The following is a 16,856-nucleotide window of genomic DNA, read 5'->3' as shown; positions in this document are numbered from 1 at the left end:
GGGATGAGGCTGGGGGATCTTGGAATGGGGGTGAAGTCATTTTGCACATGGGATGCAAGGAAATCTTTGAGGGCCAGTGAAGACTGTAGTAGGTAGCCCGGAGGTGCCCATATGCTAATCCCCACATCCTGTGACTATGTTACCTTACATGGCGAAAGGGAGTTTGCAGATGTCATGAAGTTTAAGGACCTTGAGATGGGGAGATTCTCCTGGCTTATCAAGGTGGACCCAGTCGAATCACATGCATCCTTAAAAGTGGAGAACCTTTCCCAGAGAGATGGCATCTTGAGAAGGACCCAACCCGCTGTTGCCGGCTTTGAAGATGGAGGAAGGGCGCCACGAACCAAGGATGCAGCAGCCCCTAAAAGCTGGGAATGTCCTCAGCTTGCAGCCAGCAAGAAAATGAGGATATTGGTCCTATAATTGCAAAGAACTGAATTCTGCAAACAATCCAAGTGAGCAGGAAACAGTTTCTTCCCTAGCGTCTTCGGAAAGTGTTACGGCCCTGCCGACACCTTGACTTCGATGAGACCCCTACCAGATCTCTGACCTACAAGATCATACATTTGGGCTGTTTTAAGCCACTAAGTCTGTGGTAATTTGTTCTGGCAGCAACAGAAAACTAGTACAGCTATTATTAGAAAATCTTTTGTAGTCTACTTTTTAACTTAGCGAAATCTGAGGAACATTTTCCCCTTCTTCCACAACCTCGTCGTAAGTGGCCTCATAGAATTCTGTGGTTGATGAAGAATTTCCTCTGTGTATGATCAGATTGTTTGTGCTGTGACTTAGAAATAATGGTGGTGATGATTCTTCTGTATGCATGTTTGCACACACCTTTGATTATTTCCTGGGGAAGTGCTGTGTAAAGTGCATTGGTCCTTTTCAACGAGTGTTTAATTAGCAGACACTTATTTCTCAGCCCTTCCTTCCTCCAGGGGCAGGAACAGGGGAATCAGAAGGGCCTGCGGGTGATTCCGGGGGTGCCCTGAGGCAGGCAGGGTCTTTTACCCTCCACCTTTGTTTCTTCGGCTGTTCAGTGGGTAATAATGCGTGCCTTGCAGGACTACTGTAACCGTTAATAGGTAACCCTTGTAACTGTGTCCAGCCCATGAAGGACGTGCAATAAAGAAGGGGAAGCAGAGCAAAGCTGTGCGTTGAGGAAACATCTGCCCTTACAGGCCCTTCCTGCCGATGCAGACAGGAGGGCGAGGCCCCACCTGCAACGCCACATCCAGCAAAGTCTGGAAGCGTCTGAGCGTGGCTGCATTTGCCTCAGACGACTTGAAGACTTGCTGCTGCACAGCACACCTGTGCCTGCCTAAGGGTCTTGCTTCCTTTCTGTCCCCTGGCTTTCCCATCAAGGGCCAGGTTTTCATGTGACCCCAGAACAACGGAAAAGCCACCCCCTTTCCTCAGAACAAAGAGCGTTCCATGTGACTCCCAAAACCCTGAGTGACTTTTCCACCGTAAAGGTGTGGATTTGGGTTTACTTCCCATTACCTCAAAAGTTTCCAGTCTCAAGCTGCTGTGACTTTCTAGGGACTCACGGAAATAGGTCAGAAATTGTAGAATATTAGACTGACCCGTTGTGTACATTTCAATGTATACAATGGATACTTCAGTGGAGGTGGTACCCTCCCCCTTCAGTAATAATGATATTATTCATGAAACAAACAACCTCATTTCATCCCAGTGTGCTAGAAAGATTAGTTTCCTGCACCACGCCCTCTCCCCCGTGTCACTGTGGCCTACCCTCTCCCCGTGGTAATGACCTTGGTATATGAAGATTGCTAAATGTCACCCTGTGTCATCCAGTGACAAGGCGAAAAAGGAGAAAGAAAAAAAGGAAGAGCAAAAGGAAGAGCAAAAAAAGGAGGAGTAAGTACTGGGAGAAACTGCCCCCAAAGAGGGGGTTCCATGTCACAGCAGGCCTGGTTCCACACCACCCGGCCCTGGCCCTGGGGAGGAGAGAGATGCAATCAGGCCTTAGGGTCAGCCCTGGAGAGAGGGCTGCTTAGGGCTACAGAAAAGGAGTTGGTCTCAGGCAGGGATCAGGCCTGCTGAGATCACGTGAGGGTCTCGTTCTGCAGGGAAGGTCGGGGAGCCCACAGGGGGGCTTGTAGGTAGGCAGGTTTGTCTCCAGCCTCAGGTGAGCAGTTCGGGGCTTCCCTGGGAGCCTGCTCCGGTGCCCTCCCCTTGGGCATTCTGTTTGCCCACAAGGTGGCCGTCCACACAGTGGAGTACGCGGAGCCCTTTTCCTGGGTACTAGAAAACACTATATTCACAAACTTTAATCCAAACCCAGTGGCAATGAATGTTGGGAACGTCCAAAGCCCAGTTAATCAGCTGCTGATCTCGGACTTGCTGAGTTGAGGTGAAAACAGGCAGCTCAGGGTCTCCTCTGGGGTGCGGGAGCAGCTCTGCAGGCCTAGGCGGGCATGGGGGGCAGATGGGGTGGGGGAGGAGACGCGTGGACCCAAAGAAAGATCTCCAGTACCGCTTATAAATTCCAATCCTCCGAAAATCCTGAAAATAAACACCGAAAGCACCCTAAGCTATTTCTTCCATTCAGTGTTGGCTGACATACCTCGATGATTCCCAGGTTGGTGGTTTTTGGTGGAGAGGCAGGAAATGTCTTTAGAACATCTGCACGATTGCAGTTAGTGAGGTGGAAAGAGCACATTCCCAAGGGAGAGCTCTGGGCTCCCAAGCTCCCAAGTTCAGTCCAGAGAGGAGCTGTCTCAGAACCACCCAGGACAGTGATTAAGTGCACATTTCCAGACCCCAGTCCTGGAGGGCTCTGGCTGGGCCTGAGAGCTGGCATTTTCACAGAGCTCCCCGAGGTGGTTCCAACATCACCGCTCCAGTTTCCTCCTCAGCACCCTGAAGGCTATGGATGATACCCCAGGACACGGGAATGTCATCACTGTCATTTTGTAGTCACCGGTGGCTTCCTGGGGCGCTGAGCTGGGAGAGAAGGCCTTCGGAGTCTGCCCTGCTCCCAGCCTGGGTGGGGGCACCCATACAGGGACACCCATGTGACCCCCCTGGGACTGACCGCACCCTATCTGGGAAGCCATCTCTAGCTGAAGCCCGCAGTTGCCCTGGGGTCTCTAAGCTAGGCCGGGTCTCTAAGCCTTTCCAAAGCTGTGGTCTTCCAGCACACTGTGCTGCTTGTGTGTCGGTGTTTCCAGAAAGAAGAAGGATACCACCGTGGTGGACCCCTCCAACAACATGTACTATCACTGGCTGACCATCATCGCCGTGCCCATCTTCTACAACTGGTGTCTGCTTGTTTGCAGGTAGGGGCGTGGGACGGGGCCTCAACACAGAGCTCTGAGTCCCTGGCAGCCACCATCCAGCTGCATGTGCCTAAGTTCCTCCTGGGTTCCCTGAAGCACTGGTGGAGGCCTGGCTTTGAGATCGAAACCATGGTCCTGGCACCTTGGAGCCTCCTTGATGGAGTTGCAGGAGGAAGATGCAAGGGCGAGCCGTTGCTCTTCTGAGGGGAAGTGGGAGGGGCTGGGTCACTCCTGAGCTGACCTGCAGGACAGGGATGCAGGCGCTAGGCGACATTTTCAGGCTGTTGGCTGTGGGCTTTGGGTTTTCTGAGCCGGTTGGGATGCAGGGTGAGCTGCTGCTCTTGTGAGGGCGGCCGGGGCCTCGGGGCGCTCCCAAACTGCTGATTTGTGGGGACGGATGTGGCTTGTTCTGTTGTTAATCTCTCAGAAATTGTTATATCTTTGTTGGCATTTAAAGGCCCCAGAAAGGGCAAGTTCTCAGCCCCTTCATCTGAGGCCTGGATAAACTGCTCCCCGGCCAGGGGAGGGGAGCAGTCTTGTCGCTACTGCTGCGAGGCAACGGGGCCCACTCTTTGGGGTCAGTCCCAGCTCTTCTTAGGAGCTCGGTGACCTTGAGACAGAAAAGCTTCTGAGAGCCTGGGTCCCCTCATCGGGGCTGGGATGCTGATGCTGGGGTGCAACCCTGTGGGCTGGGCTGTTAGCGGGATGAGCTGACCCCCCAGGTTTGTAGCACAGAGCTGCTGCCCGCCTTGGTCCCTCCCCGCTACACACCTGCCGCTTCTCACACTTGTTTAGGGCCTGTTTTGATGAGCTTCAGTCTGAGCACCTGATGCTTTGGCTGGTCCTGGACTACTCAGCCGACTTCCTCTATGGCTTCGATGTGCTAGTCCGAGCCCGGACAGGTGAGTGGGCCCAGGGCCGCAGACCCCACAGCATGGTTCGGGGGCCACCTGGGGGCCACAGGGCAGGTTCAGGGAGATCCAGAATGGTAGCCCTTGGAGTTCCTCTTCTTGGACAGTCAGAGGAGCCAGGGCATGTTACCCCATGGCTTTTAGATGAGGTGTAATATACTAAAAGTATATTAGTTTCAGAACTAAAATCTAAAACAGGGCCTAGAGGGATATGACTTCCTTCGATTAAGACAGGCTGGGACCTGGGACCCTCTACCAGAGTGCTTGCACTTGCCGCTAGACAAACATCTCCTCTAGCAACAGGACACAAAGAATCTGTAAAGGACTAAACATAACTACATGTATGTGCAGACCACCTAAGCCCCCCCTCCAGCCCAACCCACCAACCCACCCCCATATCCTTTAAGGGACAAGCTCGCTCCCACCCCTCAGGGAGCAAGCAAGGCCACCTGCTATTGTTTTCGCTCCCTTGTGCTGCAGCATGAGTCCCAATAAAGGCCTGAATTCCTCATCTGGACTCTTATCAATTTCTGTTGATTAAAGAGTCCGAGGACCCCAGTCGGTAACAAGATCACCTCTAGTTGTGAGTGGGGGCTAAAGCCCCACCCATGCCTCAGTCTCCAAGCTGGGCCTCCTTGGGCCTCCTTTTTCTTATTTTCACAAAGACATCACATATGCTGGCGGAGGCCCTGCTTGTCATTTCCAAGAGTTTTAAACTAAAAACTGTGCCATGGTTGTGGATGCAAAAACCACTGGATCACAGCAAAACCTCAGGGTGGCTTCATGGTGTACAAAGCATTCCAAGCACGTCTTGTTTTCTCATGAGAACTGCTGCAGAAGACGAGAAGTGTAGACATGGTTATCTCCATCTTACTGCTTTAGAAACTGGGGCCCAGAGATGCTGAGTGGCCAGCCTAAAGGCCACAGTCACCACCCAGCAGGCCAGATGGGTGGCCCCCCTGCTCCAGAATTAGTGCCCTGCATCATAACTTAGAAGATCTCAAGAACACAGCTTGAGGCTTGCCTGGGTGACTTGGCCAGTCCTGGTGGCCTGCCACTCCATGGTTACACGAGCCTATGGAGATGCAAGAGCCCCGTGGGTGGCTGACTGGTTGGGGGGACTCCCTGCATCAATCAGGCTTCGGTGGGACAGGCAGCCCTCACCCAGACATTGACCCCACCCCTTTTTGTGCTTGGTATTGTCCTTGGCAATCTAAGATTCAGCAGAAGGCTGGGAGAGAGAGGGGGACAGGTAGGCACAGACACCAAGAGGCCATGGATCATACTCCAGGAGAAAAAATAGTCAGAATTGAGACAAGATTATTAAGGAGGTGTTGAGGAGTCCCAAGGCACACGAGTGCAATGTAATGATCTAGGCACTCAATAAACACGAGTGTAACCAAACAAATAGGGGATGGGGAGCTGTGAAGCCAGGTGTCCCTAACATGTGATGACAAACTTGATGTTTGCTTTTCACAGAGGGGGCAGTCCTACCTCGGTCTAGCCCTCGAAGTGTGGCCCTGGACCAGCAGCATCACCTGAAAGTTGTTAGAGATGCCCCAGACCTATGGGACCAAACTCTGGGGACAGGTCCAGCTCTGTGACTTACAGAGCCCTTGGTGTGTTGCTGTTGCTCACCCAGATCTAAGAAGCATTTGTTACATTAGTCTCTGCACTCTTTTGCATGTTTGAAAATGAAAGAAAGAAAGGAAGAAAGAGGGAGGGAGAGAAAGGAAGGGAGAGAGGGACGAAGGGAGACGGCAGGTCATGGCCTATTTGGTGGATTTCACCAGTAATAACGCTTCACGACTACCAAGGTCCAGCCCATCTCCAGACCAGGGTGGGTCCCAGGCTTCATGTGTTTTCAGAGCCCCTTGGGTGACAGTAATGTGCAACCAGAAAGGAAAACCACTGTGCTCCTGGGCAAGGTTTTAAAAAGATAGGTTGCAGGACGTCCCTGGTGGCTCAGTGGTTAAGAATCCGCCTGCGAATGCAGGGGACACGGGTTCGAGCCCTGGTCTGGGAAGATCACACATGCCGCAGAGCAACTAAGCCCATGCGCCACAACGACTGAGCCTGCGCTCCAGAGCCTGTGAGCCACAACTACTGAGCCTGCGTGCTGCAACTACTGAAGTCTGTGCGCCTAGAGCCCGTGCTCCACAACAAGAGAAGCCACCGCAATGAGAAGCCCACGCACCGCAGCAAAAACCCAATGCAGCCATAAATAAATAGAGTTTAAAAAATAAATAAATATAAATAAATAAAAAATAAAAAGACGGGTCATATGCCATCAGTGATTTGTAAAGTCAGTTTGCTAGGCCATGACCAGTGTTTTCAATTTTTTTTCATAAATTTATTTATTTTTGGCTGCGTTCAGTCTTCATTGCTACGCGCAGGCTTTGTCTAGTTGCATCGAGTGGGGGCTACTCTTTGTTGCGGTGCATGGGCTTCTCACTGCGGTGGCTTCTCACGTTGCGGGCTCTAGGCGTGCAGGCTTCAGTAGTTGTGGCTCACAGGCTCTAGAGCGCAGGCTCAGTAGTCGTGGCGCAGGCTCAGTAGTTGTGGTGCACGGGCTTAGTTGCTCCGTGGCACGTGGGATCTTCCCGGACCAGGGCTCGAACTCATGTCCCTTGCATTGACAGGCAGATTCTTAACAACTGCACCACCAGGGAAGCCCTCAAATTTTTTATTGTTAATATTTTCAAACATATACAAAACTGAGACAGTAGTGTTATGAATCCCAACATACCCTTACCCAGCTCCAAATGTTATCAACATTTTGCTCATCTTTTTTCATTTATCCTCCCACTCCCTGGTCTTGTATGGAGTTTTTTAAGGCAAATCTCAGACAGTAACCACGTTAGCATTTAACCTTAATTAGGGTCCCATTTTTTAAGTATAACTTTCATTTATCTCTGAAAATTTAATAAGCATTCCTTACTACCATCAAATACCCAATCCACATTCAAATTTACCTAACTGATCTATGTTTTTAATTGAATAAAATAGATTAGATCGTTGAATAGAAAATACCAGAGTGCATTTCCTGTAGTAATGGTATGTGTGGTTTGTGGAAGTTGTTTCTTTTATATATGTATAACCAGGTTTTGTGTGGTCTTGAGGTGAGATACCTTTCTGCGGGCCATGGTCATAAAAAGGCCTCTTTGATGCCCACGTGATCTGTCTTCTTCATCAGGCTTCCTGGAGCAAGGCTTGTTGGTCACGGATGCCAACCGGCTGTGGAAGCACTACACAAAGACCTTGCACTTCAAGCTGGACATGTTGTCCCTGGTCCCCACGGACCTGGCTTATTTTAAGCTGGGCATGAACTACCCAGAACTGAGGTTCAACCGCCTACTAAAGTTGGCCCGGCTCTTTGAATTCTTTGACCGCACGGAGACGAGGACCAACTACCCCAACATGTTCAGGATTGGGAACTTGGTCTTGTACATCCTCATCATCATCCACTGGAACGCCTGCCTCTACTTTGCCATTTCCAAGTTCATTGGTTTCGGGACCGACTCCTGGGTCTACCCAAACATCTCCAACCCAGAGTATGGGCGCCTCTCCAGGAAGTACATTTACAGTCTCTACTGGTCTACCTTGACCCTGACCACCATCGGCGAGACCCCACCCCCCGTGAAAGATGAGGAGTATCTTTTTGTGGTCCTCGACTTCCTGGTGGGTGTCCTGATTTTTGCCACCATTGTGGGCAACGTGGGCTCCATGATCTCGCACATGAACGCTTCGCAGGCTGAGTTCCAGGCCAAGAGTGACTCCGTCAAGCAGTACATGCAATTCCGCAAGGTGACCAAGGACTTGGAGACACGGGTGATCCGGTGGTTCGACTACCTGTGGGCCAACAAGAAGACGGTGGATGAGAGGGAGGTGCTCAAGTGCCTCCCCGACAAGCTGAGGGCCGAGATCGCCATCAGCGTGCACCTGGACACCCTGAGGAAGGTCCGCATCTTCCAGGACTGCGAGGCAGGGCTGCTGGTGGAGCTGGTGCTGAAGCTGCGGCCTGCGGTGTTCAGCCCCGGGGATTATATCTGCAAGAAGGGGGACATAGGGAGGGAGATGTACATCATCAAGGAGGGCAAGCTGGCTGTGGTGGCTGAGGATGGGGTCACCCAGTTCGTGGTCCTCAGCGATGGGAGTTACTTTGGCGAGATCAGCATCTTGAACATCAAGGGGAGCAAGTCGGGGAACCGCAGGACGGCCAACATCAGGAGCCTCGGTTACTCGGACCTGTTCTGCCTCTCCAGGGACGATCTGATGGAGGCGCTCACTGAGTACCCTGAGGCCAAGAAGGCGCTGGAGGAGAAGGGGCGGCAGATCCTGATGAAGGACAACCTGATCGACGAGGAGCTGGCCAAGGCCGGGGCGGACCCCCAGGGCATCGAGGAGAAAGTGGAGCATCTGGAGTCCTCCCTGGACACCCTGCAGACCAGGTTTGCACAGCTGTTGGCTGAGTACAGTGCCGCCCAGATGAGAGTGAAACAGCGGCTCAGCCAACTGGAAAACCAGGTGAAGCTCGGCCTCCCGCCTGACGGGGATGCTCCACAAACAGAGGCCAAACAACGGTGAAGACGCAGAGGTCTGTCTCCCGCTTCCCAGAGCCAGCTGTCAGTGTGATGCTGCACGGCGCGGGACTTGGCCGGGGTTGAATTCCAGCTTTCCTTACCCTTTGCGAGCTGCATGGCCTCAGTGTCCTCATCTAGAAAATGGGACTCTTTACATCTGCCCCCGTTAAGTGGCAGGTTGCTGTGAGCTCCACAAGAAGCACTGCGTGCAGCAGGGCTTTGTAAAGTGTGAGGTGTCCCCTGCTCAAGAGGATGAAAGTGTGAGCACAAAACTCTTTTAATATTTATCCACGGGGAGTTTTTAGACTTTTGAACTTCATTTTTTTTTTTTTATAAGTGGAAGATGATTTAGTCACCCACCCGCTCCTGCCCCTCACTTCACCCCCTTCTGCTGAGGGAGATGTAACAGAATCTGAAGTACATGTGGTAACTCAAATTCAATACATGAGACAGTCTGGGGCTTGTTTCTGACTCTGGTATATCCTCGTGTGCTCTTTGGGATCCTAGAAACCCTGGCCATTGGTGCTGCAACAAGCACAAGGGATAAAGCCAGCTCTCCCCAGCTGAGGTCACTTCGAGTCTGAGAAGCAAATCCAGGCTCCCTGCTGTCCAGCTGCTGTGAAACCAGAATCTGTTTCATAGAAAAGAGCATCTCCGTTAGGGAAAGAGACATCTGCTAACCCGCCAGAGGGGTTCAAACACAACCTCTCTCTTGGTACCTGAGTCAGGGTTCTGGGGCAGCCTGTTCTGACTTGGTGGGGAGAGTTATGTGGAGGGGAAAGGCTCCCAGGTTGGAGGTTGGAATGGGGTCCTAAGCCAAACAAGCTGACCACTAGGACTTTTAGGAGATGCGACCCTTAGGTCATGTCTTTGCAAACTGCTCCTTGACCCCTGAAGAGGAAGCCTTGCTGTCCCGTCCCTTGGAATTACATCCTGAGGCAAAGCTCTTAGCTGAAAATGTGCAGAGTGTAGAACCTAGCTCTTTTTGTCTAATCCAGTAAATAGTATTGCATTAACATTTTATATAAGGTATCTCTAGATTTGGGTTCTATGTTTGTGAATTATTACCTTAATGGTCCATCCTTTGCTTAATACACATTGTAAATTACCCAAAGACGAGTCACTCTCCTGATGCAGAGAAGCCGTATATGTAGGTTTTCCTGATGCTCTTTTCCGTCAATCTCTCTGTCTCTGTGTCCCCTTCTTCTTCCTTCTTTCTCTTCTCTTCCTTCTCCTCTTCTTTCTTCCTGTTCTCTCTTGTTCTCAGACAAGATGCTCCATTTGCTTTGAAGTCTCTGTGGTCCACTCTTATATAATCCATATTCTACATAACTCGGCCCTAATGTAGTTCATCCAAAAGGTGCTGCCTTTTCAGGTATGTATTTTGGATTTACATGGGTCTCTTCTGGTTTTTACTATGGACCATTTCACCATTTTAACTTTCTAAAAGGAATTTCAAAGGCCTATTAAAGGAAAGTGCGATCCAAGCTCATATCAACAGCAAAATGTAACTAGCAACGTGTTATCAAAATGCATATATTTTAAAAAGCCTTTTGACTATTAATTTTGCCTACATTCATGTTTGCACAGGAAAAATAGAGACCTGGATTTTAAAAATACTGGATGACTCCTGCTTCATAGTTTGTTATAAGGGAAGATTCAGTCCTGGGGTATGTTTCTAGGGCAATGAGCCCGGCTTCCCCAAAAGAACGGGCGCTGGTGAACAGGGACAGCACGTGCTCGATGTGAAGGGGATAAGTACAAAAGCAGGTAAGAAAATGCAACCGAAGCGGCAGCGTTTGTCAGAGTGAGTGATTCAAAGAATTCAGATATATAAGAAGTGTATCCCAAGCAGGATGCTAAGATTCCTGGCATCACTTGTCCCGGGTCACCATGGGGGGTTGGTCAGGCAGTTCAGGAAGGCATGGATGGACAGGAAGCTAGGTAAGCGTTTCCCCAGCTTTGTCCTGTGCTTATGCCTAAGGAGTTTGGGTGGCAAGTTAGAATATGGGCCTTGGGGAATCAGGACTGCTGTCGTTCAAGTCACAGCCCTGCGCCTTGGGCAGGTTATTTTGCCTCACTAGGCCTCGCTTTCCCCACCTGAAAAATGGGAACCATATTGCCTACCTCACAGAGTTGTTGTGAATAAACTTTAAAATAACACAGTATAATGGGGATGGCCCGTTCAACTTCTTAGGTGCACAAAAATCACGTTATCATCCTAGAGAAATAAATGAATACAGTTTCATCTAGTTAAGATGAAAAGATTGTTCCAAGATTGTTGGGAGGTTGGGTCTCGGGTTGTTTTCAGGACTGCCGTTCACTGTCTTGGAACCTGAGACAGGGTTTGTGGTCGCCCAGCCATCGTGCTGCCCCTGAAGGCCGTTCTTCCCTCTGTACTGGGTTCAGCCATGGGGATCCATGCTGGGAGATAGCTTCTCTTTGTGCCTTTTGTGGGAATCTAAGCTCATTGAGGTCTGTGTGTGGGTGTGTGTGTGTCTGTCTGTCTGTCTCAAGAGAGAGAGTCTCTGAAACAAAAAAGAAAGAAAATGTTGGTGGGCACCCCTCAAGGTATGGACTGATGCAGGATCCCTGGCAGAACCCTGGGGAGGTGAGAGGTGGCAGGACCTCAGATGAGCGGGCTGGAGCTTTTTGGCTCTGGGGAAACCAGCCTGGTAAAGAGTCCAATGCCTCAAGCTTGGAGAGTCCCAAAGCTTCCAGGCCTCAAGGAACCACACGGAGCTGGGCAAAGGATATCTTGGCAGTAACAGTATAAGGAGCATCTGAAAAAACGTGTAACTCAACTGATTCAGTAAGAGAGAAGACTGCTCCATCCCCCCTGAAACACTGGCCCTCGGACATCTGATGCTACCAACTCCCAAAATTAAGCAGGACCAGAGACCTGCTGTAACTTTATCAAGCACACTCTGGTCCCTCTCAGACCCTTCTGCCAGGGTTCTATCAAATAGAAGGAAGCCAAGGCAGGTTCCTTCTCTGGGTCTGGGGCCATTGGTAATAATACCCTGAGGAAGGAGAGGTGAAATGCGAACCCTGAATGAATAAAATGGAGAAGAAAAATGCTTATCTGAAGTGCAGGGAGTGCTTTTGTTGAGTAAAGTTGAAGACTTATTCCTGTAACATAGCAACCACACTTCTGGCTCCCATACACAGGTAAGCTTTCACACATGTGTACCCAGAGACATGTACAAATGTTTATTGCAGCGTTATTTTAATACAAAAAAGAAAATAACCTAAATACCAGAATCTAAGAACACCCTTGCAGCCCACAGTCATTACAAGGGTTGGGGGGCACCCCTCTCCTTTCAATTTAAAGCCGGAAACATCCTGTGATCTTGGTCCTAAACAGGCTCCTCCTCTCCCTCCCACTTTGCACCCTCGGTCCAGCCTCTCTTCTGACATCACACACGAGCAACCCCTGTCCCTCACTGGACACTGGCCTCGCACTCAGCTGCACACAAATGCAGTCAAGGTTGGGGGAGCCTCCGAGACCCACTTCCGAACCCCTACAATGCTCCCGGAGCCCTCCAGAAAGTTTTTTTAAGTGCCAAGCAATTGCCAGGCCCCCAGGGTGGGCGCTCCCTTGCACCGCGGGGGCACAGCTGGTTCGCAGAGTGCACTGGTACAAGCCCGGGAGCCTGAAAGAACAGAAGGAGCACCCCTGGGCTTCCCAACTGTGCAGCCTCCTCGGCAGAGAAGAAAAGCGAGTGGCTTTCGGCACCTGGATTGTGGTTTTCTTCTGTCTGGTGTCTGCCCCCTGGTGGGTGAGGCTGGTCTAGAAGCTGGTGCAGGCTTCCACCGCTGGGTGGAGCTGGGTCTTGGCCCTCTGGTGGACAGGGTCCTATCTAGAGGTGGCTGTGCGCTCAGGAACTCTTCAGGCAGCCTGTCTGCTAATGGGTGGGGCTGTGTCCCTGCCTAGTTAGTTGTTTGGCCTGAGGCTTCCCAGCACTGGTGCCTGTAGGCTGTTGGGCGGGGCCCGGTCTTTGGCCTAATGAGCCAAGGTGGAAGCCCCAAGGAGCCTTGTTCCTGCACTAGAATGTTCGCCAATATTGCTGCCACCAGTGTCTATGTCCCCCAGGTGAGCTGCAGCCACCCCCTCCAGCCTCTCTGGGGCACTCTCCAAGACCAGCAGCTAGGTCTGGCCCAGGTTCCTATCACATTACTGCTTTTGCTCTGGGTTCCCGTGAGCGTGAGATTTTGTGTGTACCCTTTATGAGTGAAGTCTGTATCCCCCAGTCTTCCCAAAGACTCCTGAAATTAAGCCCTGATGGTCTTCAAAGCCAAATCTTCTGGGGGCTCATCTTCCTGGTACAGGACCCCCAGGCTGGGGAGCCTGAAATGGGGCTCAGAACTCTCACTCCTGTGGGAGAATCTCTACAATATAATTATTCTCCAGTTTGTGGGTTGCCCACCCAGGGGTATGGGACTTGATTATATCACAAGTCTGCCCCTCCTACCTGTGTTGACATGGTTCCTTCTTTATGTCTTTAGCTGTAGAAGATCTTTTCTGATAGGTTCTGGTCTTTTTTATTGATGGTTGTTCTGCAAATAGTTGTGATTTTGTTGTGCTCGTGAGAGGAGGTGAGCTCAGGGTCTTTCTACTCTGCCTTTTTGGTCATTCTCCCCTCATCCTCTCAAATCTGACCTGCACTTTGTACCTCAACCTTGGATGTGAGCCTGGATATAACTTGAACCTCAAAAATAGTCATGGGCCTTGAACCAAATCCTGGATTTGGACATTGGAAGTAGACTTTTGACCTTGCACCTGAACTTTGAACCTGGAACTCAGACCTAGCCCTAGACCTTGGACCTGATCTTTGGACTATACCTCAGATCTCAACCTGGTCAAAGGCCTTGGCTACTGACCTTGTCTTTGGACTTGGACCTGAAAACCAGACAGCAGACCTCAGCCATGTACTTGGATTAGTCCTGAACCTTGAATCTGGCCTTAAATCTGATCTTTAGCTATAGATCTGAACCTTGATACATGGTCCTCAAACCTGGACCCTAGACCTCAGTCCTGGACCTAGATATGACCTTCATCCTGGAACTTCATACTGAAACTTGATCTGCCCTTGAACATTGAACCTGGAGCTTGGACATGAATTTGAAATGAAACATGTGCTTGACATTATTATAATTTGGACCTAGAACCTAGAATTTGGAACTGGACTTCTAAACTTGAATGTGGGAACTTCCCTGGTGGAGCAGTGGTTAAGAATCCGCCTGCCAGTGCAGGGGACACGGGTTCGATCCCTGGTCTGGGAAGATCCCACATGCCGCAGAGCAACTAAGCCCATGTGTGCCACAACTACTGAACCCACATGCTGCAACTACTGAAGCCCACGCACCTACAGCCCGTGCTCTGCAACAAGAGAAGCCACCGCAATGAGAAACCCATGCACTGCAACAAAGAGTAGCCCCTGCTTGCCACAACTAGAGAAGGCCCGTGTGTAGCAACGAAGCTGTAAATAAATATATAAATAAACAAACAAACAAACAAATAAACTTGAATGTGGACCTTTGGTTTAACCTCCGATTTGGACCTAGACCTGACCTTGTTTATAGACATGGGCCTGGACCTTAGATCTGGACGTGGATACTGAACTTGGACTTTGGACCTGCGTGAAGTCATCAGGGCTCGTGGCTGAACTGTTCTCCTGTACTTTGGTAATGAACCTAGACCTGGACCTTGAACCTGCACTTGGACACTGGTCCTTCATCTTTGATCTGGATTTGTCCAGGATCTTACGGTTCACTAGACCAGCCAGTGGTGAAGATAGAAAAAAGCTAACTGATTATTCATTGCTATAATCATGCTTTCTTTATCCAACCCAATGAGAATTGTGGATTCAGTGTTGAAAATAATCAGGTATTTTAAATGTCAGTCCATTTCAAGGTCCTGGGCTCTAGGCATTGATTCCTCCTCCCGTCCTCCAACATTGTATTTTGAAAAATTTCAAACATGCAGCAAAACAGAAATAATTGTGCAGTTAAACAACCATATACCCACCACCTAGATTCTACCATTTACATTTTACTGTATTTATTTTATCACTATCCATCTATCCATTTTTCTATCCATCCATTAATGCACCTAATTTTAAAATATAATTCAAAGTAAATTGCAGCTATCGGTATTCCTCCCAAATACTTCAACATGCATATCATTAGAGTTCTGTGTTTACAGATTTTTTTTCTATTGAGGCAAAATGCATGTGTGAACTATGAAGTACACTAATATTAAGCATATGTCCTCTGAGTTTTGATAAATGTATACCCTGCAACATACCCCTATCCAGATGTAGAACATTAACAACACTCCAGAAAGTTCCTCACACTCCTTCCCAGGCAACCTCCATTCCACTCTCAGAGGCGACCACCTTTCTGAGTTGTTTCCATCAGAGATTGTTGGTTTTTAAAAAATATCTAACGAAGGTTTTATACTAACCTTTCCTGATATATGGGGCCCACGTGTCCGTGGTCATGGCTTTGAGTGGCTTTTTGTGAACGGTGATGGGAAGTGAGATACCAGGCTAGGTCAGGCCCTGATGGCTCATCAGGAGGATCTTGCATTTGCTGATGGATGACCTAGAACCCAAGAATGGGGGCTGGCTTATGACCAGAAAGTACTGATTTGCCTTGGGCCGGCATAGAACTGGGATTTCCCAGACCCAGGCTCTAATCAGTTAAGCTAATAGGAAGAGAGTTGGAGACACATGCCGTAATACTCCCTGACGCGCGGAAGGCACTTGCTTGGTGTCTGGTACCATATCAGGTGCTCTGCATTTCTTTTATATTCAACCCTTGAAGGCAAGGAGTAGAATCCCCATTCTACAGCCATGGAAACTAAAACTCAGAAAAGTTAAATGTCCCACCCAGTGTCAAATCAATTGAGATAGAGAAAAAAGCACCAAATGTTGGCATTGAATTCACCCATATGCATTATCTGTGATCAGAGCATAAACATTTATTAGTATATATTTTGTGGCCGATTTTGGATTCACGATTTTTCTTCTAGCAGGATAGCATGCCTGCTAAACAAAAATGAAGTTAAATACAGCCCAACAAAAACCTGGACTAATGAGAATTTCACATTCTCTTAATGATTTACTAGGATAATCATAGCATAGAAGATAGAAATTTATCTGAATTTTAAAATTTTTCTTTGAGCCAGTCATCGGATGAGTCTGTAGCTCAGTTGTCCTCACCCTCATCCCCACTAAGACTTCAGTATGTATTCTATAAGAAAAAGAACAAGAACATTCTTTTACCACAGTGCAGTTTTCAAAAGCAGAAAGTTTAACTACTTCCTGATTTAATACTTTTATCTGATCCGTGATCCGTATTCACATTTCATTGAGTCCCAAGAAGCTCTCCTTTTTCCATGTCCAGGATCTAATCCAGGTCCAAATTGCATTTATTGTCACATCTCCTTGACCTCCTTTCATCTGGAACAGTTGGCTCCTCAGTCTTTTTTGGTCTTTTGCTCCTTTGACAGTTTTTTGTGGTTTTTTAAAATAAATTTATTTATTTATTTATTTATTTTTGGCTATGTCGAGTCTTCGTTGTTGTACACGGGCTTTCTCTAGTTGCAGTGAGCAGGGGCTCCTCATCGTTGCAGTGCGCAGGGTTCTCATTGCAGTGGCTTCTCTTGTTGTGGAGCACAGGCTCTAGGTGCGCAGGCTTCAGTAGTTGTGGCTCGCAGGCTCTAGAGCGCAGGCTCAGCAGTTGTGGTGCGTGGGCTTAGTTGCTCTGCGGCATGTGGGATCTTCCTGGACCAGGGAATCAATCCTGTGTCCCCTGCACTGGCAGGTGGATTCTTAACCACTGCGCCACCAGAGAAGTCCCTGTGCAATTTTGGGCCCTAAGATTTAAATGGTTAAAGGTTGAACATCAAATTGGGCTCCAAGGATCCAAACAATGAAAGTAAAAAGGCAAACACTGTAAGTCACATGACTTGTCATCAGAAACCAAGAAACGATGCCATTCTTATTCAGGAGGCTTCCACATTTAGCATTCTTATACATCCTGCCTGA

The 16,856-nt window shown here is 49.2% G+C and overlaps 2 protein-coding genes across 2 annotated transcripts in view; one reads left to right on the top strand and one right to left on the bottom strand.

Annotated features, from left to right (window-relative positions):
• CNGA3 (cyclic nucleotide gated channel subunit alpha 3) overlaps positions 1-10,418 on the top strand; it is a 42,977-nt gene extending 32,559 nt beyond the window's left edge. The window contains exons 6-9 of the mRNA XM_067704214.1: positions 1,819-1,881; positions 3,198-3,305; positions 4,101-4,207; positions 7,413-10,418. Coding sequence (XP_067560315.1) covers positions 1,819-1,881; positions 3,198-3,305; positions 4,101-4,207; positions 7,413-8,803 — 1,669 coding nt within the window. The 3' untranslated portion in view covers positions 8,804-10,418. The remainder of the gene's footprint in view (positions 1-1,818; positions 1,882-3,197; positions 3,306-4,100; positions 4,208-7,412) is intronic.
• Positions 1-16,856, bottom strand: part of MGAT4A (alpha-1,3-mannosyl-glycoprotein 4-beta-N-acetylglucosaminyltransferase A) — a 504,464-nt gene that overhangs the window by 183,020 nt on the left and 304,588 nt on the right. The window lies entirely within an intron of this gene.

The sequence above is a fragment of the Pseudorca crassidens genome, chromosome 14 (assembly GCF_039906515.1).
Source record: "Pseudorca crassidens isolate mPseCra1 chromosome 14, mPseCra1.hap1, whole genome shotgun sequence".
Classification (NCBI taxonomy): domain Eukaryota; kingdom Metazoa; phylum Chordata; class Mammalia; order Artiodactyla; family Delphinidae; genus Pseudorca; species Pseudorca crassidens.
This window is presented reverse-complemented; position numbering and strand designations above follow the sequence as displayed.